This window comes from Aristolochia californica, unplaced genomic scaffold, assembly GCF_029961685.1.
Source record: "Aristolochia californica isolate CCGP_79_NKW_82.1479 unplaced genomic scaffold, dmAriCali1.0.hap1 SCAF_10, whole genome shotgun sequence".
Taxonomy (NCBI): domain Eukaryota; kingdom Viridiplantae; phylum Streptophyta; class Magnoliopsida; order Piperales; family Aristolochiaceae; genus Aristolochia; species Aristolochia californica.
The window spans coordinates 34,477,966-34,503,986 of record NW_027181771.1 but is presented as its reverse complement, the minus strand read 5'-3'; the positions used below and the strand labels follow the sequence as shown (position 1 = coordinate 34,503,986).

Here is a 26,021-nt window from a genome sequence, read left to right as displayed (position 1 = left end):
ATTTGTAATTATATTTAATGAAATGACATAGTTTTTTTAAAAGGAGACATCCCATCTCAGTTCAACCACTGATTGTACCTGGTTGGTTTACTTTTGTCACTTCGCCTGAGTTTAATTAGACCTGACTAATTCACTGACCTTGAGATCGGGTCCAATTTTTATTTATTTGCTAAGCCGGGTCAGGTCTGGGAAGCTCATGAAGCTCGGCGGATTCCAGGAGGACTGAGCCGACGATGCGAGTGAGCCAAGAAACAGAGAATGCAAAAGGCGCCTTTTTTCCATTTCAGCTCCCTCTCCGTTCCTTAGGTTTTTCTCGGATTTCTTCTCAGGAGCTTGGTGGAGCTTAATGCGAGATTTATTAGGCTCTCTCCTGAGACTGTACGAGGATGGAATCAATACTTGCGAGAGCGTTGGAGTACACGCTGAAGTACTGGCTCAGATCCTTCTCTAGAGATCAGTTCAGACTTCAGGGAAGGACTGTCCAGCTCTCCAACCTCGGTAGGTCAATATAAAATAGGAGAATTTTTCGATTTTTATTTTCTGTTACTGAATTTCTTAGGGAAGTGAACACAATTAGAAAAAAAAATGCATGCTGATTGCGTTTTCTTGATTGTTTTAGACATAAATGGAGATGCGTTGCATGCAAGCTTGGGATTGCCTCCTGCACTCAACGTTGCTACGGCTAAGGTTGGGAAATTGGAGATAAAGGTAATCTAATAAGTCATGCTGCTTCCTCTTTGGTAAATTACATTGTTGTCTGTTCTTCAGTTTTATGGTACATTTATGGGATATTTCTTTAACGGATATATAAATATCTGGAACTGAATTGGAACAATTTAGGAAAACCGCAATTATAGTCTCAATTGTTGTGCCACCCTGCTGCACTGTCATTTTAGCTCTTTTCTTGATGCATGTGAGCTTGATCGGTTCCGTGTCTCTTGTAGTTGTTTTAGGAAGACAAAGCATTTTTCATCCCAATGAGCAATAAGAGTTCGACGAACTCATCTCTATTAATGCCTTACGTATTCTTTATTTCTCTGTGACTCAGCTCCCTTATGTTTCGAATGTACAAGTGGAACCAGTTGTTGTTCAAATCGACAGACTGGATGTGGTTTTGGAAGAGAAATCCAATAAGGATGCAAGCTGGAACTCTGATAGGTATCACGAAATTTCTATGACTAAAGAAATGAGTCAAGGGCTGGTTCTTCATGATCTATAATTGGATCTGTTGTTTCCTTTAGGTATTAACACCTGATTTATCTTTTTTTTTTGGCTCAATGTTTAGTAACCAATCATCTACAAGCTCTGGGAAAGGCAGTGGTTATGGCTTTGCAGATAAGGTATGATCTAACATCAAATTGTGTTGTGGCACATTTTTTACTATATTTTTATGTTTCTCAATCAAAAGACAGATGAAAAAAATAATTTTCTTCTTTTTTCCCCTCCTCAGTATTACCTCTTTTCAATTTTAACATACAGATGGAACAATGACCATATAGAGAAGGCATTGTTTTGTTGCACTGATATATTGAGTTTTCTAAATTTGCTAGAATATCCAAGAAGTGTATCACACTTCTAGTATTTACATTAGACTCTTTGAGGCATTCTGTAGGATGAAATCATGATATTTTACTGGTTTGACTGTTCATAATTATATGACATCATGCTTTTCCAAATTGTAAGTAGAATAAACCGAAAAGCCTTATGACAGGAATTTTACTTTTGATTGAAGCTGCTTTCTTTTATTTAACAAGTATTTTCGAATATTTTTTGGGTCTTTCCGAGTGATTGAAGTGTGTTGGATGAGATGCCAGATTGCAGATGGAATGACTTTAGAAGTTGGTACTGTCAATCTTATGCTTGAAACTCATGGAGGTGCTCAACTGCAAGGAGGTGCAACATGGTAACGCGGTTCCTCAGATGGTTATTTTGTCTGCTTGCTAGTTGTGGACCATGTGAAGTGTCTCAAAATGCTGCTTGTAGTTTAGTTATTCAATGTGTGAGCTTTATGTCATTATTCTACAAAAACTGAAATGGATCTGTGCAAATGTTAAATCTCTCTTTTTTTTTTTTTTCTCTCTCTGTCTCTCTGTCTACTATAGGAAAAAAAAAAGAAACTATGGCATCCTGTATGTCTGGTGATGAAATTATTCTACATCATTATATAAGTAACTTGACCTACCACTTACTGGTTCATAACTCACGCTTAAGAATTGTCCATGCGAAATGTGGTTGCCATAATTTGTATATACTTCAAAACTTTTCGTCTAGCTGCCTCTTGAATGCTTGTTCCAGAACTGCATATAGTGATACAATATACTGCCAAGTGCTTATCTGACTCAAAGTCCTGGATAATAGGATTCCTATACTGTGACACATTGTTTGCATTTAAAAATTTTGTTTGACTCAGCATCATTTAAAAAAAAATAAAAAATTGTTTGACATCTACGATGACTGTGAGCTTGTTTCTTATGGAAGTTGCCCTTGAAATTCTTGAGTTTACATGTCACCCAGATTCTTACTTTTCCTTTCTGAGCAGGGCATCACCTCTAGCTTCCATTACAATACGCAACCTCTTACTTTATTCAACTAATGAGAACTGGGAGGTATAAGATGATGATCTTCAATATAATGTACAAGTTGGTAAGAAGCTGTTTGCAAATTCATATTTATGTGAATTGTTTTATTTGAAAAGGTTGTCAATCTTAAAGAAGCAAGGGAGTTCTCAAGCGACAAGAAGAACATCTATATTTTCAAGGTAATCATATAAATCTTTGCTTTTCCATTTGAAACCTTAATCCCTATGTTGGTTCATATACTTCAACAACTGTGGCGGTTGGATTTATGAATGTCTGTTTACTTAAAAATGTTGTCTCTAGTGTAGTATTTTCCCAAAAATGGCTAACAGGAAGAGGAAATTTTTTTCTTGGTCTTCAGTTGTGTCTGAAGCACTAAATACAACATGTTATTATGGAAATGATTTTGCCATGAGATGATCCTTATTAATTTCTCTACTGGTCATGCTACTTTGGAACAACAAAATATATTTTTTACCCGTCTTAATATGCTAAAATTTATGCACTATCACTCTTTTTTCCCCCTAACTGAAGTATTTGTCTACTTTCTCTGGTCATGCTTTATAGCATCTTTATAACACTAGGCTGCTTTCTGTGCCTTCAGAAACTGGAATGGGAGTCATTATCTGTCGATCTCTTACCTCATCCAGATATGTTCACTGATGCACATTTGACTTGCTCTGGGGATGGCGAGAAGAAGCGGGATGATGACGGAGCTAAGCGAGTGTTTTTTGGTGGTGAACGGTTTCTTGAAGGAATTTCAGGACAGGCTTATGTAATATTACTTGCTTTTTTAAGTAAATCTGAAGCTTTCAAACAGTTTTTTTTTTTTTTTTTGGAGATGAGCTTTCTGTTTTTAGTAATTACCTTCTTTTATCATCATTACTAACATACAATTAATTCTGATTTGATTCTTATTCATTCTCAGATAACTGTGCAAAGAACTGAACTAAACAATCCATTGGGGCTTGAGGTTCAGTTGCATATTACCGAAGCTGTTTGTCCTGCATTGAGTGAACCAGGTAACAAAAATATTATTCTTAAAATGTCAAAATATAAGCGCATGCATGAAATGTGCATTATGGAGTACTATCTCTGAATGTTTCCAGGTTTGCGAGCTTTCCTCCGCTTTTTAACTGGGTTATATGTATGCCTGAATAGGGGAGATGTTGATCCAAAGGCTCAACAGGTGCATGATTTGTCTTTTGTGATTTCATTATTTTTGTTTAGGATTTTTTTGAAATACCACCATTTTTTATTACCAAAATTCAACCTTTCCTCTATAAAATTTTCCTTGAGTGACTGCTCTGCATGTGATCTGTTTGTATGCATTGCTTGACAGCAGTATACTGAGGCAGCAGGACGTTCTCTTGTGTCCATCATTGTTGACCATATATTCCTATGCATCAAAGATTCTGGTCAGTAGTCTGTGTTGGAAATTAATCAATCTGGATTTCTGCCTTCTAGGTTAATTATCTTTCCAATATATATTTGTGAAATGAGATTTTTATGGCCATTAACTTCAAATTATTGCAGAGTTTCAACTGGACCTTTTGATGCAGTCACTCTTTTTCTCCCGGGTAATGGACAATCCATGAACCATGTCGTTCATACTTAGTCTTGTTTTTCAATCCATGAACTATGTTGATTCTTTCATCTGTCTTGGTCTTCTTGTTAACACTTTGTCTTGTTTTTCGATATATACTTTTGGTTATTAGCTTTTCTCGATGTATTTTCTTCCAGGCAAGTGTATCAGATGGAGAAAATACAAAGAATTTGACTTGTCTCTCAGTTGCTGGGTTGTTCTTGAGGTAAATGTGAACTTATTCAGTTGCAAAATAACCGCCTGTCAGGTAGTTCTTACTATTTTAGTTTCATAGAATTTTGCTATTCCTAAAGTGATCATTGGATTGCAGAGATACCTTTTCTCGCCCTCCTTGTACTCTAGTGCAACCATCAATGCAGGCTGTATTCGAAGAACGTCCAAACATTCCTGACTTTGGTATCTCTAGTGATCTTATCTAATTGTTTGTCGGGAACAGCTTGTTCATTAATTAGAATTTTCATAACTGGAGTATTTTTTTCTCACAAATTATGAGTTTTACATTTATATGGAACAGGTAAAAATTTTTGCCCTCCAATCTATCCACTGAAAGATAAACGCTGGAAATTAAACAGTGGAGTTCCTTTGATTTCCCTCCATACTCTCCAAATCAAGCCTTCACCACCTCCTCCATCTTTGGCTTCACAAACTGTCATTGATTGCCAGCCTCTTATGGTACAAGCCAATTGAAGCTTTCTTGTGCTCCTGCAGTGTTTTTCCTGTCTGTTACTTGCTTATCAATTCCTTTTGTTTTTCAGATTAATCTTCAGGAAGAGTCTTGCTTGAGAATTTCATCCTTCCTAGCAGATGGAGTAGTTGTTAATCATGGTGCTATTTTACCAGACTTTTCAATTAAGTCCCTTGTATTCATGCTCAAGGAGTTTGATCTCACAGTTCCTATGGATCATACAAAATTAAACATCAACATTGGAAATGTTAATGAAGATCATTCTGAAAGCCCCTTTGCAGGAGCTAGACTTCATGTTGAGAACCTCTTCATCTCTGAGTCTCCAGCTATGAAATTCCAGCTACTTAATTTGGAGAAGGACCCTGCCTGCTTTAGCTTCTGGGAAGGTCAGCCAGTCGACTCAAGTCAGAAGAAATGGTTAGCTAGAGCTTCTCATATTAGTCTCTCCCTAGAAACATCTAGCAGTTCAGTGGGCCCCAAAAGCTTCCCTAATTGGTCTGCAGGATTATGGAGATGTGTTGAACTACATGATGCCTGCTTTGAGACAGCGGTGGCAACTTCTGATGGGAGCCCACTCACAACTGTTCCACCTCCTGGTGGTCTGGTTCGCATAGGCGTTGCTTGCCAACAGTTTCTATCTAATACATCTGTTGAGCAGCTTTTCTTTGTTTTGGACTTGTATGCTTATTTTGGTAGAGTTAGTGAAAAGATAGCAAAAGTTGGAGGTAGTAGCAGGCAGAAAAGCAGAGAACCAAACAAAGGGAGCCTTATGGAGAAGGTGCCCAGTGATACAGCAGTGAGTCTAGCTATTAATGAGCTCCGTCTTAAATTTTTGGAGTTCTCTCCTGTGGATTTTCAAGGGATGCCCCTGGTTCAGTTTGGTGGTGATGATCTGTTTGTGAAAGTTACTCACAGAACTCTTGGTGGGGCCATTGTCATCTCATCTACTCTGCATTGGGAAAGTGTGTGGGTAGATTGTGTGGATGCTGCAGATCTACTTGCAGGACATGAAAGCTTAACTGAAAAGTCTAATGGCTATCCCCAAATGAGAGCTGTTTTTTGGATTGATGATGGGAGCACATTTCCGTTTCTAGATATAAGCACTGTTCACGTAATGCCTTATCATGCACAAGACAAGGAGTGTCATAGTCTGAGTGTGACAGCTAGGGTGGCTGGTGTTCGTCTGGGTGGTGGAATGAACTACACAGAAGCCCTGCTACATCGGTTTGGCATACTAGGGCAAGATGGTGGGCCTGGTGAGGGACTATCAAAGGGGTTGAAGAATTTATCCGATGGGCCATTGTCAAAGCTTTTGAGGACATTACCTATCGAAGAAGCTGGTCAGGAATAGAGATTTGCAGTAATTTCTAAGTTTTTACCTTTAAGTGGATCATGTTTCTTGTTTTTTTTTCCTTGAACAATTTATATTTCGTTTAGCCGTCGTCGTGTGTTATTTAATATAATACATTTTGTGATTTCAGATGGAAAACAGGAAGATAGGGATGGAGGTGGGCTTTCGGACCTAGGGAAGCCAGATGATGTGGACATATCAATAGAATTAAGAAATTGGCTGTTTGCCCTGGAAGGTGCTAAGGAGATAGAAGAAGGGTGGTGCTCCAACAATGGAATTAATGTTAGTAGAGAAGAGAGGTGTTGGCATACTACATTCCAGAGCTTGCAAGTGAAAGCAAAAAATAATCCCAAAAATGTGTCAAGTAATGCAGGAAAGCTGTACAGTATACAAAAGTATCCTGTGGAACATATCACGGTGAGTTTTATACATTCTTTCTTGCTTAAAAATACTGTAGAAATTGCCTTAAGCACTTTCGCAAAAGTGTTGCTTAAGTGGCCTCATTTTTGGACCATTCAAGGCCTCAAATGCTGAGTTCATGCCTCTTCCCGCATTTAGTGTGGACTAAGCATTACTGGGACATACCCATGCTGTGTGCAAACCTTAAGTGGATGGGGGCGAGGAACAGATTAACTCGATGTCCCTTCATGAATAAGCTCGCGAGGGTAGCCTTTTCTACCGAATACGAAATTCAAGTATGAGGCGGGAAGCGGAGGCTGCTTCTTTATGCCCCACAATAATTTTCTTCATGGATTGGATGATTGTTAATTATTTTGATTTGCTATTCTCTCTCTTATCTATGTGCTAATAGAAACTGGAGAGTTGCAGGTGAGTGTGGAGGGCTTGCAGGCCTTGAAGCCTCATGCATCGAATGAAATCCTTCAAACTGCTTCTTCTATTGGAAAGACAAATGGAGTTGTTGGTGCTTATGGTGGGGTAAATCTTGAAGCCCAGATGTTTCTAGCAGAGGACAGGGAGACTTCCGAAATGGCTAAGTGGACCATAGAGAAATTGAAGTTTTCAGTTAAACAACCAGTAAGAAACTTCTTGTTGACATTGTCATTTTTGTTTATCTTTTCGAACTGGCCTGATGTAGTTTATTTATTTGATGGTTCTTTTCTCATGCAGATTGAGGCGGCAGCAACCAAGGAGGAACTGGAACACCTAGCTGTTCTGTGCAGATCTGAAGTTGACTCTATGGGCAGAATTGCTGCTGGAATTCTCCGGGTCCTTAAGCTGGACAGATCCATTGGCCGAGCAGCCTTAGATCAGCTTAGTAACCTTGGTAGACTCTTCAAATCTTACTCATTGCTCTGCACATTGAAATTTGGTTACATGATAGATACTCTGGTTAGAGAGGACATAAATGTGCCACGCTTCTCATAGCAGCAAGCCATGCATGTGGCAAGCACCTGCATTTGGCCTGGATTGACTAACAAGCTCCCCACTTATCAGTCATTGTCAATGGTCTTAGTTAATCTTCATCATTGGAAGTAGAAGTAAATAAATATATATATATACACACAGCAAGCCATGCATGTGACAAGCACCTGCATTCCGCCTGGATTGACTAACAAGCTCTCCACTTGTCGGTCATTATCAATGGTCTTTTATAAACTTCATCGTTGGAGGTTGAAGTATATAAATATTGTTAAGGAATAGTCCCACATGGATTAGTGAGTATAAAGATTTTTAGTTTTATTGGTTGGGAAAGAGACTTCTTAAGTTGGCTAGTTATTTTGGGATGAGCCTTGGACCCAACTTCACAAATATATATGTGTGTGTATATATATTGCTGTTTATAGTTAATAATCATGAAAATGTCAGAATTTTTCTCCTCCACTAGGATTCTGTGCTCAATAGGGAAAATCAGTTCATTTAAATCCTGAAAATTGACAAATTCTCAAAAACTATAAAAAAGTTGAAAATATCGGCCTTGTATCCAAACAACAGCAGCTTATCAGTGACTTGTTTCATTTTGTAGGAACTGATGGCATGGACAAAATTTTCTCTCCTGACAAACTCAGCAGTACCAGCAGTTTAGGATATGCTCCAATTATGAATTTTATTGGTGAGAGCCCAAGACAAGGCTTGGAGACAACAGTTGCTTCACTTGAAGCTGCGGTTTCTGATTCACAAGCAAGGTGTTTAGCACTTATTACAGAATTGACTAGTCCGCGGACTTCTTTACAACTTTCTGAATTGAAGGAACTCAACCAGAAGCTTGAAAGCATGCAAATTCTGCTGACAACCTTGCGGACTCAGATGTAATTTTGTCATTTCTCCCTTAAAACGCCTGGGGTTTTAAAGAGTTTCCCAGCATAAATTTCGCCATTCATTTTGTATATAAAATATAAATATATAGAGCTATGTAAAATTTGGCATCAATAAAATTTTGCTGGTATATATGTTGTATCATAAACCAATGATTATATTTAATCTTCATCTGCGATTTGCTGTTAGATTTTCCAACGAGGGGTGTTGTAACCAAACCAGAAGTATGCAAGCATCTGTGAATGCAGAGTGTCTTGTTCTTTGCATTATCTGTGTTTTTTGCTTTTGGCTTTTGCAATTCCTAGGGACAAAGGCTTTCCATGCTTATCATTCTTTAACTTGAATCGTCCTAAGACAAGGCCTTACGCTCTCCTCTGCCTTCCTGAAAAAATTGCTCACGGGATAAAATGCGAGGCAAATACATCTGATAGTTTTATTGGTGAATGCCCGCTTGATACACGATTATAACCAACAAAGTCAGGCCTATCTACAGCAGAAACAGATAGAGGTATACAGATAGCAGCGCTCAATCTTATAACAAAATGGAAAGGAACCGTGTCCACAAAGCACGCTCGATATTTGTTCATAATGTTGTGTATCTAACATGAGAATATTAGAACAAAGAAGATTTGCTTACACTGAATCCATGTCTGTTTAAAACCCATGTAACTGAAAAAAAAAAAGAAAAAGGAAAAAGAAAATAAGAATTTGACTATTATTATTCTAAACAATAGTTAACTATTTTTAAAAATAATATTGATAGAGTCTCATTTTCTTCTCTTTTCTAGGGGTTCCAAACAAACTCTATGTGACATTCTTTTCTAGGGGTTCCGAAACAAACTCTATGTGACAACAAGAAAGCAAAAGACAGCGATTTAATGACACAAATATTGACAGTCCCAAGTTTGTGTTTCTTCGGTATAACAGATGGAAATGAATAAACAAGAGACATTTTTCAGATTGTGTGGTCAGCCTTCATAAACTAGATAGTTTTTTTACACAGATTTTGTATTGGGATTGCAAATAACTATTCAGGATCTTATATTAGAACTATACACATCCAGTAAGAGAGATCTTGTTAGGAGTAACAGGCAAACTAGACTTCTCAGGTACAAACGCTAGGTGGCTGCATCCCATCGCCAAATCGTGCCATCTTCACAGCAGCTAAGTATGGTACTGCAACAAATCAATTCATTGTTAGGTTAAAGTTCATCACACATGAAAATTTTATACTGGTTATTCTCTATAATCAATTATATGACCTTAAGTGGGATGTTCTATTCAATGTAAACTGACTGAACTAGATCATAAAGTAATACCTTCCATCAAAAGACATAGCTGTTTGTCTAATGGGTGATTTGCAGTGAACATGGGATAGCCTGAAGTTAAGGAAAGCAGGCAAGAACAAGCACTTTGAGCCACAAAATATTGAGCAAAAGTGATCAAAATTATATTGAAGGCTATTACGATGCATTAAAAAGATGAAGTTTGTTTCCCTTTAAAGGAAGAGATATAAATAAAAAAGGAAGCGGTCTGAACATGGGCAGACCTGGCCATCAGAACAGGAGGACTGGATTGAAGTTCCCACACGAATATCTTGCCTTCTCTATTTCCTGAAAATATCAAACAATAACTACTCAAACCGCCCCAGGACACCTAACTAAAATTCTCACCATTTGCCAATCAATCACTTCCAATTTGGGATGCCAGATTTCCTTCAGTAGTCAGAAAAAATACCTATTGCTGCTGCATTATAGTGAAAATCACAAGAAAATTTGATGAACCAAATATCGCATTCAGGCACTGGGAACTTCTGAAGTATGTCAACTACACCCTAAAGAGAAAATAAAAACATAATTATGACTACCAGAAGTTTGAGTGTAGATGAAATGCAATGTTTCTCATTTGTAAGAGAGGATGACTAAAAACAGGGTTACTCACCTCCCCCGGGCTTTGCTCTTTGGTTTTGGGCTCCCACAATACAATTTCATTGTCAACACTCTGTGCAGTACAAGGTTAATTATTGTGTTGCTTTATTGGTATCCTTTTAGACCAAGTTGTAAATTAGCATTTGCTGGTTTTTTTGGTAAATATTCCATTATGACAGAAATCGTTCAGTGGTATTCATAGATGCACATGGTTTACCTTTGATAAGACAAAATCACCAAGCCATCTATTGCAGTCAACATAGTTTGAATGGACTGAAGCTATAAAAACCTGAAGCCCAAAAGAAGCTAAGTTCAATATTATAAAAGAATATGCTTTATTCGACCAAAATAAATACTTGATACTCACAGGAAACTGCACATATTTTGTGGGAAATTTGGAAGGCAGGTCAGTCCATGTGAAAGATTTCTCAACATAAGTCCAGAATTCTGCCAGAGAGTACATACTATAAGAACAATTACCATTACAGGCAACAATGCAATGTGCTTTAGAAAACTCATGTCAAGTACTCTAGAGGTATACTCGCATGTATATAGGCTCTTGACAGACACCAATAATGCTGAAATATCAGAAAAAATTGATCACTTAGTTTGCAGTTGAATAGTGGTCAACAGGTCACTGACTGGATGGACAGCAAATTTACTGTATCCCAGAGTATAGTAGACAATTCTCAATTGCAATGGAGAGCTAGGATTACATGTGGAAATGATGAGAAGACTCTGAAAGAGAGAAGAATTGCAGAAAGTGGCCACTCAGACAAAAAAAACAAAAGAAAAAACAATATGAGGATGTTGTAAAACATATTGCACTGACTAAAATCAACTAATGGGTAAAACAAATGCAAAATAAGTGTATCCACGTTATAAGTGCATTACCTTTCATTGACCAAATCTTAACAGTATTATCCATGCCACAACTAGCGATGCGGTATATGTCTGAAGGGTGGAAATCCTGTATAACCAGGTTTCTTTCAACAGTTAGCAGTATAACTTTTTGGAAGACCACAGAGAGACTGTTAGGTTATGAACACTAACCACACTCAGAACTTCATTTCGATGGCCACCGGCCCCAGCAAATATCAGTATGCATATGCCTGTATGCACGTTCCACAGCCGAACAGATTCATCCTGTTTAAAACCTCATTACTGCAAAATCTAATCCAACTAAAAATACATACTTCAAAAATGCCAAACAGTAGTGGAAAGGCAAATTTCATCGCATAATTGTAAGCAGGCTCCATTACCTTACTTGCAGACACTACCAGAGAAGGCTTCAATGATTGAGTCCTGATTTCATTTATTGACTCCCCATGGCCAACAAAACTCTGCAGATAATGACGATCATTATAAAAATTACAAGAAGATTACCGAACAGGGCAGGAGTTCCAATAGTTGCAACTATACTGACAAGATGCAAATAATCTCTACTTAAACGTATTGATCTTATTCACCACCTAACAGCTCTCAACTAGCATATGGGTGTCCTAGTAGCCCTAGAATAATGCAATATTGATGAGGCTACAGCCTCTTAAAGAAGGCATTTCGAACCCGATTCATTACGCCTCTTCCATGTCGTTTCATAACATAAAAATTGACGTGAACAAATCGAAATGATTGTTTCTAGAGGAGAATGCACTTAAAAGCAACAATAAATCAGTGCATTAGCAAAAATAAAGAACTAACCTTATGTATCTTTTCACTGCCAGAATCAATGACCCGGATGATCCCATTCATTCCTCCTGCAACAACGAATGGAGTCCCATCGACATTGCACGCCCAGCTCATAGTGTAGAATGACTCGTCCTTCTGAGCTACACCGGGCACGCAAAACCAAAACAACTCCAGGTAATCAGAAGAGCTTTAAAAGCAACGATAGTGTCAAAAGAGAAATTTTTTCTCACATCTTCATCGACATAGGCTTGTAAAACACCAATAACGCCTCCTTCAAGGCAATGATAGACGGTGACCTGAGACAAAAAGCACAAAACTTTACTCGCATAAAATAAAAAAGGTGATGGAAAATACAAAAAAAGCAGCAGCTAGTGCTTCACATTAATCAAACCAAAAGTTGGCCTATTTTCATGGTACGAGGAAAGAGAGAAGGGCGAGAAAGAGTACTAACACGATTCCCACCGACAGTCGCAAAGACGTTGAAATAACGGGCATCGATGAAATTAAAAGCGATAGCATAGAGAGGGCGTTTCCCTTCTTGGAGTCTGTTGGTCACTTTGTACTCTCTCTTCTTCGACGCCGTCAGTGAGCCTACCGCCGGTTCACAACCCACCACCGTCTTCGCCATCACTGTAGGACGCCGCGAGAGCTCCCGCCAGCAGATCAGCAGGGTAAATACTAAAAACAAAGAAAAGCGCCTAGCAGATTTGTTTTTATTTTTATTTTTTATTGTTGTTTTCTTTGGGTTAATTAGACATACACCCCTGAACATTGAAATATTACTCATGCATGTTTTAAATAAAAATGTAATTTACCAATTATCTCCTTGTATTGAAAATAATTCAAATTTATTTCATTTTAAAATAATTAAATTTAATTGTTTAAGATTTTTTAAAACAATCAGAAACCCTAATCGGAGTAAAAAATTAGGGAGAGGAGAGAGGTTAGATTCAAGAGAAAGAAGGGATTCGTAATGTTTTTCTGTTTAGAGAAGTATTAAATTAAATATTGTATTTTCTGTTGTTTCCATGATTCCATCCACTTTATCAGAAATTAGGGAAGGGGCGTATCACCTCAGCAGTTCGCCGCAAGCATTTGCGCCTGGTCGACTCTCTGCCGTTTCTCCTCTTGAGCTTCTCATACCGTAATTTATCGCGGTGGCGTCCTTCTTAGTGTCTTCGACAGTTTGATTCTACGATATTAAAAATTTATAGTTGCGACTGAGTACTGGAATTTCAAGATCGAGTCTTCGATTAGGTTTACAATGTTGGAACGGAAGCTGTACAAGACGAAATTGTGTATTCTCTATCAGAGGGGTCGGTGCAACCGTCAGAGCTGCTCGTTCGCACACGGTGAAGCGGAACTTCGCCGCTTTGGAGGTTCTTTCAACCGTAAGTTCTTCTCTGAAAATAGGGAGACCACTCGGAATGTATTGTTGTGTACTTGTTCGAGAGTTTGTCTGGTTGCTCCTGATGATATTTGAACCCTGCATATGGGGAACTAACGTTCTGAAATATGCGCTTTTGAGGAGTGTGGGGTCGTTTGGCTTTTATTTTTGTTGCAGCTGAGATGATATTATCATTTTTTGAAGCCTCTGTTGGCATTGCATGTGTGTTTCGTGTTTATGGACTTATTATTGTGTTTGGTTGTTTGGTTATTTTTTATATCAACCGTGTGTCAGATTGAAATGAGCTAGGAACATCTCTAAACGGATTAATCACTTTCAGCTTTCAACCCGTCTGATTTTTTACATGTGTGTCATGGTCTTTGCCTCGTAATTACATGTGTGTCATGGTCTTTGCTCGTAATTACAAAAACCATCTTCGAATTTTTCTTTTTGTGGGTAACTGTGTATGAGTGGAATAATCCTAATTGTCGAAATCCACTTAGCAAATGAAGAATATCTTACTCGGATGCTGTCTCAGAATCGAATTTGGTGGGCAAACTGCCGGGGAGTGGAGATGGAAGAAAAAGAGCGTAGAAGAAATGAAATTGGAGGAGATAGAGATGATTACACCAAATCGGATACTAACATGTTATTTTAATGACGAAGTTATCTTTTCAGTTGGAATAGAGTTTATAATTTTCATGTTCGTTCTTTGCCTTATTCAAGTATATGTGCAGTTTTAACTAAGTTAAATGTTTGCTTTCAGATCAAACAGTTATCTGCTGTAGTGTTTTTTTTTTTTTAAAGTCAGATTTGATAATAGTTGCAGGCAATTGAGAGTATTGGACATCAGGCAACTGGACCAGTGTAATCAAGTGGTGCTAGGATATAATTTTGCTTCCAGTAATAAGCAAGTATTTGTGAAAATTTTGATTTGGACCTTGATGTTTTAGTCGGAGGATCTAAACATTTCCTATACTGAGAAAGAATGATGTTTACGCTTGTTGGTTGTTTGAAATCTTTTTTGTGGTTTTGAGAAATGCAACAACAATGAGAGCACACTCTAAGCCAAATATTTTGGAAAAATATTCTTTGATGATTAATTTGATGACAAAAAAACTGTGTTAGTTAGACTCAAACTTATTTTTTATCTGTCACAAAGAAGTGATGGTAACTTGGAGTCAGCACCAATGGTGGTGAACTATTGGCTGCAGAGTCACAGACAAGAGATGAGCAAGTGCAGAAGATAAATTGAAACGACATCGATTGTATTTTGTCACAGATGATCTAGGAATGGACAACGTTGAATCTGCTTAGAATAAATTTGTTTCAGTCAGATACTGAAGCATTACTTACTGGTTCGAGCTTACTGATGTATAGGTGCCAAGGCTTGCTGTGCTTTCTTTTCTTAGGGATTCTGCAGTTTATTGAGACGATATATTGAGATAATATAATCTCTTGTCTGCTTACTGCTAGTCAAATGCATTTTCAGGCACAGTAGTTGGCTCTAAAATTATGAGCTAAATTTTCTCATCTCTTGATCTGTCATACTGATTTTGGCACTTCTCATCATTTGCCTGCAGATTCAAAAGTTAAAGAGTTAGTTTTTTTTTTTTTTTTGTGTGAGTGGTATTATTTGTTCCTCCTCTTACTTGCTGGATAAGTGCGAACTTATGTTTAATTTCTTGATAAAGTTATTCTACAGGGATCCATGTAGTTTCCACAACATTAACTAGCCTTATGGCGGCAAGACAGGCATGACTTGATTGCGTCAATTCTGAAGAGTTTATTTTGTTAAAGATTTGTGATATTCAACACTTCAAGGGAAATGTCCTAGTGTCTTTTTAATGGTAGTTGCCTTATTTGGATATTGGGGGCACATGGTATTCCTTTTTCTTCTCTTGTATTATTATCAAGCACTCTGGCAAATGGATTCCATGGACCGATAATTATTTCTGTTTACTACCTCATGGTCTGGTCAAATCTTACTGAAGTCTTGGACCGAAGGGGCAGTTGGTTATTTTATCTAAATAGGGCATCAGCAACAGATCCTCACAAATCAGATTATATTGTTCTTCTCATCACTGAACAAGGCAGTCAAGTCAGCTCTCATCTATACTTCTTTGATATATGGACTTTCTTGGTGGCATAGGCATGAATACACTTATAGTCATATTTGTTAATTTATGGGGATGCTAACTTTCTTGGCCCTTTTTGGGTCCACAAGGAGGAAAATATTTCTAGTGATTGTAATGTTTCACATATTGCTCAGATATATGGTAAGATCTACTGTAGTTATGATTATAACCTCCAACTTTGCTGTCATCTAAAACTCATGATGAGGAAATCGTTTCATCTGTTATGAGAGTTTCTATTCTTTTATTTTCTTTCAGCCAGACGGGATTATCGTGGAAATGATCTGCGGGAAAGGCTAAGAAGACAGTCTCCTGGTCGAAGATATTCCCCAGGGAAACGGCAGCATGCACTTCATGGTCAGATACTTTCCTCACTGTTTGGAATTTTTTTCGATTATGCTCACATCCTAACCTGGCTGCCAGGAATTTTTTTGTTTTTTGTTGATAACTGAACTTCCTGTCTTTCTTGCACTTAATTTTGTGAGACATTCTATCTGAAGTATAACTTGTTAATGATCTTCTAATTGTCACCATCTGATTTGTTCTGAATGGTTTTCTTTTATTATAAACCTATTTGCAGGAACCAGCCATTCAAGGTCACCAGAAAGGAGGAGGTATTCTTCGCATACTATTTTATATGCCACTTTTTGTATTCAGCAGTTTGGAGTATGCAATTTTATTGGAAGTCCTAGAGGTTTCAGATAGCATCATGATTTCATGACTCCCCAATTGACTTGTGACTGGGCTGATTATTATTGGATTTGTGCAAATCCTAGTTGAGTTGGGGGCTCAAAATTGGACTTGACCCAATTGTGTGCCCAAAAGTTGACCATTTTCTGCCCTAACTGTGAAACCCATGTTAGATGATCCTTGATGTAGTAAATTGCAGAGATATTGAGGGTCTCCTTGCTAAAACCCTAAAGGGCACAAATAGGCAGTAGGGAAAAGCCAAAACAGCTACTGAAATTCTTCTTTCTAATCAACAGAATGCCCAGTGACAACTCTAAACGGATCTTAAAACATAACATGTTCAAAGAACATAAATAATGAAGATGTCCTAGACCCTTTATCACAAAAATTACAGAAATAAGAAAAAAAAGAGTCCTAGTCTTCTTCTTCTTCACTGGCCTCTCTACATCCCTCCCTACTTACATTTTTTTCGTTTTAAATGTTTTACCTTGCAGAAGTCCTACATGTTCCTAGCATGAACTTTTCATGCCAAGGTATTCCAAAAATGAGGTTTCTTATGTGTTTCCCAAAAGATGCACTTAAAAAAAACAAAAAAAAGCATTAATGTCTTTGCTAAATACCATATGATGAAATTGATGACTTAAATTGAATGTTAATTATAACTGTTAAAATGATGTTTTTTTAAATGATCCAAACCAGTTTCCTTGCATATGTCCCTGATTAAATTACCCAAGGTTGGAATCCAAAAGAATTTTAATGGTTTTTAATTTAGACTTTTTATATCACTAATACTATATATTTCAAACCGATGGCCAAATAGTGATCTTTTATACAATCAAAGACTGCCATTTTTTTATGCATCATCAATTGGCAAATTATTTAAACTGAAGAAAAAGTTTTATGGGATCAAGATCTTAGTCCTCAATGTGACACAGATGCATTTTACTTATAATTAATATGTTTCATCAGTTCGGAGTAGAAGTTTCCATGATTTCCAAATATTTATTTAAAAAAGTAGTACAAATATTTATTTATTTATTTTTTCTTTTTTCTTTTTTCTGTTATTTTTTTTACTTGTTTTAAAGATCTTTTTACTAAATTTGAGTCACTCATTATGTGTCATCTGATGAGAACTGTATTGGATGATATGACTCATATTTTGGGGTTCTCGGGTAACACTATGATGACATATCTCTGGTCAAGGGCTCGGGCATAGTTTGTATTGGACTGAAAATCTGCAATTATACACCAATGAGCAACTTAAATTTTGTTGTATATATGCATCTGTAATGTTACTTGAAACAAACAACTTTTGTTTCCAAAAAAAAGTGGGAAGGTTGTATCACTACCTTATGATAATTTATGGTTTAAATTCCAGCGAGAGACAAGATAGAAGGAGGCTGCAAGTAGATGGGCAAAGTGATGCTTCTGGGAGTCAGAGGGCCTCGGATGCTGCTGTTGATCATGTTAGAGAAGGAAAGATCTCATCCTATGATGACAAAAATGCCCGTAAAGAGCAGGTTGTAATTTATGTCATGTCTTCAGCATTTGAACTAGCAGACCAATTAAATGTGGCTGATGATTTTCTTTAGAAGCATGAGGAAGTGCAGGTTTGAGATTTTTAAACCTCTTAACCGAATTTTATCTTTTTCATGGAATCTGTTGCAGCTAGAGCAAGTAAAGTTAGATTTAAAGATGTTTGATGATCACAAGTGTCATCTGGAGGTGAGTTTCTTTTTGGTCCTTCAACTGTATCTACACCTAATCATTTCTTGATGCTTATTTTTCCAAAGCTGGGACATGATTTTTGTTTTTAACTTTATCATAGTTATTTTTTATTTTTTCCTTGTGGGCTGTTATTTTATTTATTTATTTATTTTTTGTGGGGGGAGGGGGGAGGGGGTTGGGCGTGGGTTGGTGGCCTGTCGTTTATTGTTCTTGTTCTGTTTTTACTGGTTTGGGCTTTATGATGTTATAATGTACACTGAAATGAAAACTCAATCCTCATGATTTACTTAATGTTACACAACTACAAATGTAGGATGGTGGTTGTAGATTTCTTTTACTTGGAAAGGTATGAGTTCAGGTTGCTGGATATTCACTTTTAAACTTCAAATTTTGAATGTAAAAGTGAACAACCTTTGGTGAACAGGACTGCCTTGGACTAGGATGCTGTACTGGTCGAATTGGTCTGGCTGGCCAATTTTTTCAGTTCTCTTCTGAGGCTTTTCTTTTGCTGTAAAGGTTACGAATTCGCAGGAATGCCATTTTTTACATCAAAAGTTGTAATTTAAAAGTGGATAATCTCACTGAACAACACTTCCTTGGACTAGGCTGGTCTACTAGTTAAACTGGTTTGGCCTGCCAATGTTTACAGTTCTCTTCTCAGACATTGGGGATCATTTATTCAAGTTTTTCTATGTTGACAGACTGTCCTTGAGGAGAAGGCACAAGAGGCAGAGAGCCTTAAATCTAGAATTGAAGAGCTTGAACTTCAATTGAATAAAGAGCGAGAAGTCTGTAGAAGGTATTTATAAATGTCTGCTTACGGGAAAAGTTTTTTCTCCATCGTCAAGCATAAGGCAGAAGATGAGACTCCATTTATTTCTTTAATTTATGTAGGATCACTTCAAAAATTATGAAATTTATCAAAGCTCAAAGACGTTATTCCCGTGCACAAGAACAAGTAAAAAGGTTGGTCTCTGCTCAAGTTTTTTATTCATGTGGTCTTTTTTACTTCCAACTTATGCATACAGCAATTTTGTTTCTTCTTAACTGCTCGAACAATAGCTACCCTGGTGGGAGGAGGGATGGGGGGTTTAATGAGAGGCATTGGTTTGAGGTCTTATGGGTGTTTGGGGGTACTTGGGTGCATGTCTGTGTAATGTAAACAATACTAAAACACAATGTGTTATTTCGTGTGTGTGTGTGTGTGTGTGTGTGTGTGTGTGGTCTTCTCTACTTCCAACCTTTGCAAACAGCATTTTTTTCTTCTTCTTAATTGCTCGAACAATAGCTACATCAGTGGGAGGTGGGATGGGGGTTTAATGAGCGGTATTGGTTTGATGTCTTATGTGTGTGTGTGTGTGTGTGTGTTTGCAGGAAGTCTTGTTAATAGTCAGAACTTGACCACTAACCTGTTTTATTCATTATTTAAGTTAACAAATTAGTAGACTTCCAGATAGACCATTCTCATAAGTCACTTATTCCTACTGACTCCAAATTACAGAAACAACATTCTATTAACTTCCATAACATACTCCTAATAAATGTAAGTGAGAGGAACACTAAATTACATAACTACCAATATGCAAAAAGATTATATATATATGTGTGTGTGTGTGTGTGTGTACGCACATTTTTTTTTACTTTTATTGCTTAGAAATGGAGGCAAGAGAGAAACAGGCCTCACAAATCTAGAGGGAAGATGTCCTCAACAACAGGAGATTTTCAAGAAACACCATGTCACCATCCTTAGCTAGAGAATTTCTTTTTACAAGAATCTGATACATTATTAGTGGAAATTAGGTGATATATGAGATGTCTCTTTAGACAATCAGATTGATTGTGATATTTTGTTTTTTGTGTAAGTACCTTCATACATAATATATTGTAAGGTTATCGTTTTCTTTTACTAACTCTACAGAACACAAGCTCGGTTTGAGAGGTTGGGTGACCGCTTCAGTTTGGATGCTTCAGAAAATGGACTCAATGAAGAAGACTCAAGTGTTAATATTGTTAGTGATGGAGAACCTAATGGCGGTATGGGAATTAGTCCAGGGAATGAACTGCAGAAGCAAGCTTCTCCTCACAAGAAAAGGTTGAGGGTCAGCCATGCAATTACTGAAGATGGAAAACTGGGTAACTCTCCTGAAAATATTCTTGTGTGCTCTTTGGTGGATTTGTTAACGTATTACATATCTACAACATACCAAGTACTAGCTGTTCAATAGAGGCAGTATGGTGCATTATTCATTTGGACGTCAGACAAATCTGTGTTTTTTACCTTGGGTATTTATGATCTGCTTTTATCTAAAAGTTGGTTGTGCAAAAAAATGTCAATCTCAGAGGTGATCTGATTATAGAAAATTAATATTGGAAAAGAGACTTATGAAATTTTCTCTTAAATGAGAAAGCTTACAATCCTTGCATTAGTACTATCTTGTAGTTTTTTTTTTGAATAATGATGAATATCATTAAGGAAAAGAGAAAGAACTACAGAAAGTTGGCTTTGAAAGCACTTGAGTGCTATGGAAAATTTATTCTTCCCACTTCAAGTGACTCTTGAAATTTCTGTAGGGGTGATCTCTTCTTCTTATTCTCTCGGTCTCTCTCTGGGTTTACCTGATCACATTTTGTGGATTGCCAACTTTTCCTCGTGAAAGAAATCTTTCAGGTGGATTAGGCCTTTGGCTCGATGGTCACATGGTAGGTTGTTGGTTTATATCATCTTTCTTGGAGATGAAATGGAGATGAAATAGATTAACAAATTAAGTAACAAACAACAACATTAGTTTAGACTGGAGATGAAATGATAAAAAAGTAGAGAAGATGGAATTAGGGGGCTAGAAGGTGTCCATTCAGCTTGTACCCTGCAATTGTGGACTGTACCCTCTTCCAGCCATCGGAATTTTATTCTGGATCTGGAGTGAACTCCAATCACTCTGTTATTGTTTCTCTCTTATTTTTGCTTTCTTGGAAAGTAGATCCATTCTTTGTCTCAGTTTTACAAATTAAATACAGGATGCTGGTCCTTTTTGGGCATGTCACCATGAGGAGTTAGGGCCTACTCAAGTGAGAATATGGAAGTTATGGAGGCTAATTGAATCAGCAATAGTCCCCTTTCCCATTGACTCCCTCCACAGTGTGCCTGAAATGGAACTCTGATGGAAGCCCAATTGGAACATCAGGTCCCTGATAATTGAGATAAAAGTGCTCACAATTCATGAAGGCTGATGGATTGTTACTTATTTGGGACCTCCTAATCTGTGATCGATGCCATGGAGGTGGTCTGGTGGGGCTTTCTAGTACTTAGCTCTTTGGAATACATACATACATACATACATACATATATATACACACACACACACATATATATATATATATCTACTTTTTCTAGCTATTTTTCTTCCTTTAATGAAGTTCTCATTGTTTTCAGAAAAAAAGTTGTATTCTAAGTAAAATATTTTTTTGAAAAAAAAGAACAGTTGGAATAGGTATGGAAGAGTCTTACATGACTCTCACCATAAAAAGTCTCACAGAGCTAGAATTATTATGATCGAGTCTAAGAAGAGTCTCATGGAAGGAAATCTCACAGAAGAGTCTCAATTAAAGATGTTTTAGTTATGTTAGTCTTCTATTTATGTTTAGTTGTTCAATTGTTCTAGGACTTATCTTTTAGCGTTTAACTTTGAGCGTAACGGGGACAAAAGTAGTTTAATTGTAATTGGATGTTGCTTGTTTTCTCTATTATAAATAGAATTTCATTGTACTCAAATTAAAAAAGTCAGTAAAGTTTTTTTTCTTCTAGAAATTCAACTTAGTATCTGACTCGGTCAAACCACAGAAATAATGTGATCATTTCTTGATCTATCAGCTCTAGTAGTTTAGGTTCGTATTCAATCTTTTTTCTTTCTTTCCTGTCTTAGTACCCGTTGTTTTTCTTGACGTTCTCACCTCCATACTGAACTGTTTATATTTTAAATTATATATTGGCGGAAAGATCTTTGAGTCTACTTTCCAACGCAAAAAGAAGTTTGGCAATTAGAGTTTTCTCCGAAGAGAAATCGATATTTGAAGCCTGCAACAGAGGTTCGAGTAGTAACAAAAAGCTTCAACTTTCGAGGCGTTTTATACCATCAAGAACGAGACCTTGTAAAGAGAATTATACATCAAAAGAAAGATATGTGAGTCTATTTTCTTACCTATCCAACCAATTCACAATCTGAGTTTTCTAGAGGGATATATCGATCTTATAAGAGTCAATGATCATGTTGGCCAAAGAAGAAAGAGTTCTTAGTTTTCTGTGGCGAATGTTTTAGCTAAGCAGGGGGTTTCCTTGCAATCTCTTGTTATTAGGAGTTGACTTCTCCTTTTTTGGCTCTCTTAATAAAATACCTTTTCATAAAAAAAAGTTTTTAATTCGGCCAGATTAAAGAGTCCGAAATCTATCAGATTATCAGATTCTTTCTCTCAAAAGAAGTATAATTTATGAAGAAAAATTATACTTGGATGAAAGGTATTGAAGTCTAGTTTTAGAAGAAGAAAAATTTATGTCAATCTGAACTATATTTAATGAGATATTCGCATTGGAGTTGGCAAGGGTCATGCTACAGAACGAAGCAAATCAAGAGGTCATAACAGATTCAAGAACAATTTTTTATACCAAATTAAGTATCAATTTAAAAATCTTTGAGGCTAGTTTCTTTAGCAACAAATTGTTTGTGATTCTGAGCGATATTTTTGGAGATATCGATATAAGTACCAAAGGTCAGTTTTACTGAAAATCTCTCATTTTTTTCTATTTTCTCTCCTATTATCTCTCCATGAATTGACGTGAATTGAGTTTATTTTCTCCTAAAATCCAATTTTTTTAGCCAAATTTCTCTTCTAATTAGAAAGTTTTGGTCAGACTTAATCATTCCATGATATGCTCATTCAAGGCATGCAATGTCTTACTTCGATATTGTTTTCAAGTTTTGCGTTTTTGTTACATGGTTGTATATCTTCCGCATAGTTAACTATGAAAAATTATAGTCACCCCAAAAAAATTATACTTGATTAAATTTATTAAGTTCTACCATTAGTCTCTCTTAGTTTTCAAAAAAAAAAGGTCACTTTGAAAGTATGAGTGTTGCATAGTCTCCTCCTTCTGGTTAAAGTTGTTTTCCTCCAGTATTTCTTCAGTTTATCTTCTTGTGTTTTCATCACTTCAGAACAATTCCTAGACCCACTACCAAAAAAATATAGAAGTGTGTTCAACATGTAGCTTGAGTTAAGTCTTTTATTCTTCACCCAAGAGGTGATTTGTGTTTGAGCTACCTTTAAAAAGTGTGTAATCTTTTTGTTATACCCCACAATTTGGCAGTTTTTCCACCTTCAAAATTGTGCAGAGTGGGTTTTAGACTATGTCCGTTTTGACTAGTGTATGGAGCTTTGTTGTACGGTTAGGAATAATTTTCTTCTCCGACATTGTGTTTTGTCAAAGTTGGGTCTCTTTGTCCTTTTTGTCCCCAACATGAGGGAGTGTAGTAGAAGAAGAAGTACAAGAAAGAGGTATTTTGTTCCACATGTTGTTGTAATGTTTATGTGACCAAAATATTCAAGAAAGAGGGAGTACAAAATATGAAGTTTTTGCATCTATGAAGAATTTTTTTCAGCAAAAAAAAATAAAAATTGAAGACTAAAAATCCTTTTCATTACAAGTTTAAGTTATAAACTTTAGTTTGAGGGGGAGTATTGAAGATCAGGTGTAGAAGAGTCTTACATGACTCTCATAGTAAGAAGTCTCATAGAACCAAAATTAACAGAAAAAAAAAATTTGAAGACCAAAAATCCTTTTCATTGCAAGTTTAAGTTATAAACTCTAGTTTGAAGGGGAGTATTGAGGATCAAGTGTAGAAGAGTCTTACATGACTCTCATAGTAAGAAGTCTCATAGAGCCAGAATTAATATGGTGGAGTCTAAGAAGAGTCTTATGGAAAGAGATCTCATAGAAGAATCTCACTTAAAGGTGTTTTAGTTATGTTAGTTTTCTATTTATGTTAAGTTGTTCAATTATTCTAGGACTTATCTCTTTTTAGTATTTAACTTTGGGTGTAACTGGGATAAGGGTAATAAATTTGTAATTGAATTCAATTTGTTTTCTCTATTATAAATAGAAGCTTATTGTACTCAAATTAAAACAAGTCTGAAGTTTTTCTCTTTTTCAGAAATTCAACAAGAACTTGTAGCTCATGATCACATCACTGACAAAGAATAGTGAATGATCTTCCTTTTTGAAATTGTATTTTGTTCTCCAGGAACTGAAACAGATTTCAGAAGTAAGTGATAATTTTGGAAATATGAAATTCTCAATGAACAGTAATTCCAGAGCTAATGTGACTGCACTAACTCTGGAATTATTGTTCAGATGGAAATGAATTCCTACTCCACACTATTATAAAGACACTAACACCCCCCAAATGAACTTAAAGAGTTAGCTAGTGTATGCTAAGGAACAAAAAGAATTTTATAGGTAGATATAAACTGAAAGCTTTGTTGATTTGACTTTTTCTGACTAATCTGGAACTCTTTGGATTTGGGACTCTGTTGTGGCTGCAGCTTTCATAGTCCACCATTACCCCAAGCTTATTTTCTTGACCGCTCGCATCATTGAGGGAGATTCAGCCAAGGCAATTATCCTGGCTGAAGCTTATCTTTCCCCTCACTTAGAGAGTTGATCCCTTTTTTGAAGAAATGTCCTATATTTACAAAAATCTTCATTTTGAATCATCCTTATATCAGCAACTATTTATAGATTAGCAAATGAAGTGGTCTCCCCTCAACATCTTATTGCATATACACATAAAGCTCTCTCTCACTCTAGCAAACTTTCTTTTTTTAAGCAGTAGGCACAAGAGTTTTGCGTTTGAGATTTTACATCAATTGTAACAATTAGATATGTTTCCATCAATTCTAGAGTTAGCTCAATTGTCAGAACTAATTACCAGTTTCCTCTTTTGTCTATGATCTGCTTCCTTTTTTTACTATTTTAATAGCTTTCCTGTGCCTTCCGAATTGCAGCATCAAGGAGATGATGAGGAAGTGGTTGAGATGCTTGAGGCAGCTTTGCAAAGTGATGTAGAAATTTATCCTTTCTAATGCATATCTCATGTATGTTAATCTTTTAAGCTCGGAAGTTAATCCTCCAGTCTCTTCCAAAATAATGGCATGACGGGCAGACGGCTTACTATTAGAATCTTTAGGTAAAATGGCCGCCCATTTTGTTGGACAGATATATTCCATGCCTGCTGTGCTTTCTTATATTATTGTGTGCCCGGAATTAGTTAGCATTTGTCTGATGATGTTGTTTCTCTCATAATGAGCAATTTTCAAAGCCTGAGTTCAAGTGTGGAGCTTTTTTCAGTTCTGCTGAAGGAAGTCCAGAAAGTAATATGGTAGTTTGAAGAAAAGAATGAGAAGCTGGTCGTTTATATGTAGTCGATCCCAAAGACTTTGAAGCCTGTAGCTTTAAATGCAAAGAAATCTATGATTAGGCATATCTACAATTTATGTTTATACAGTTACAGAATTACCACCATGGAGGAAACTGGAGCACTATGACCATGGTGATTTAGTTATCTGCGAGTTTTTTAGATCATGTCTAGCAGTGGGAGATCTCTTTTCTTCTTTCTCTTAATTGAAAACAACAACAAAAAGTACCTTAAAAAAGCAGTTTGGAAGGTATAGTGTAGTCTTTTGAATGTTAATAACACATCTACAATCCACCCAGTCATGCGGGATGAAACTTAAAATTCAAGTTTTCGGGTCTAGAATGAAGAAGAGGGCACCTATTAGATGGAGTAGAACAGATAACCCTTTTCTCTCTCTCTTTTTTTTTAAAAATACAAAAACAGTGATGGGGTATTTGTTCTATTTTTCATTTTGGTACCTTCAGATTTTATTTATTTATTAATAGCACATTAAGTTTTAAAATAAT

General features: G+C 36.5%; 3 protein-coding genes across 3 annotated transcripts; 2 read left to right on the top strand and 1 right to left on the bottom strand.

Annotated features, from left to right (window-relative positions):
* Positions 1–292: 292 nt before the first annotated feature.
* Positions 293–8,691, top strand: LOC137942590 (uncharacterized). The gene is made up of 20 exons (XM_068788294.1): positions 293–498; positions 620–708; positions 1,049–1,158; positions 1,286–1,340; positions 1,815–1,903; positions 2,540–2,606; positions 2,696–2,758; positions 3,181–3,351; positions 3,505–3,598; positions 3,686–3,765; positions 3,922–3,994; positions 4,113–4,156; positions 4,320–4,387; positions 4,493–4,578; positions 4,697–4,854; positions 4,938–6,207; positions 6,349–6,635; positions 7,047–7,253; positions 7,347–7,503; positions 8,203–8,691. The coding sequence occupies exons 1-20, from the start codon at positions 387–389 to the stop codon at positions 8,487–8,489; spliced, it is 3,567 nt and encodes a 1,188-aa protein (XP_068644395.1). The 5' UTR covers positions 293–386; the 3' UTR covers positions 8,490–8,691.
* A 706-nt stretch (positions 8,692–9,397) lies between these two features.
* LOC137942589 (polycomb group protein FIE1-like) lies at positions 9,398–12,765 on the bottom strand. Its single transcript, XM_068788293.1, has 13 exons — positions 12,561–12,765; positions 12,340–12,405; positions 12,122–12,244; positions 11,683–11,763; positions 11,474–11,566; positions 11,315–11,390; positions 10,788–10,867; positions 10,638–10,709; positions 10,434–10,493; positions 10,230–10,326; positions 10,042–10,105; positions 9,812–9,871; positions 9,398–9,668 (listed from the first exon to the last, which is right to left on the bottom strand). Exons 1-13 carry the CDS (start codon positions 12,735–12,737, stop codon positions 9,611–9,613), a joined length of 1,107 nt encoding a protein of 368 aa, XP_068644394.1. The 5' UTR covers positions 12,738–12,765; the 3' UTR covers positions 9,398–9,610.
* Positions 12,766–13,058: 293 nt separating this feature from the next.
* Positions 13,059–25,667, top strand: LOC137942588 (zinc finger CCCH domain-containing protein 13-like). Its single transcript, XM_068788292.1, has 9 exons — positions 13,059–13,500; positions 15,890–15,988; positions 16,212–16,245; positions 17,700–17,841; positions 17,990–18,046; positions 18,751–18,848; positions 18,944–19,015; positions 19,968–20,182; positions 25,106–25,667. Exons 1-9 carry the CDS (start codon positions 13,374–13,376, stop codon positions 25,117–25,119), a joined length of 858 nt encoding a protein of 285 aa, XP_068644393.1. The 5' UTR covers positions 13,059–13,373; the 3' UTR covers positions 25,120–25,667.
* Positions 25,668–26,021: the final 354 nt, after the last annotated feature.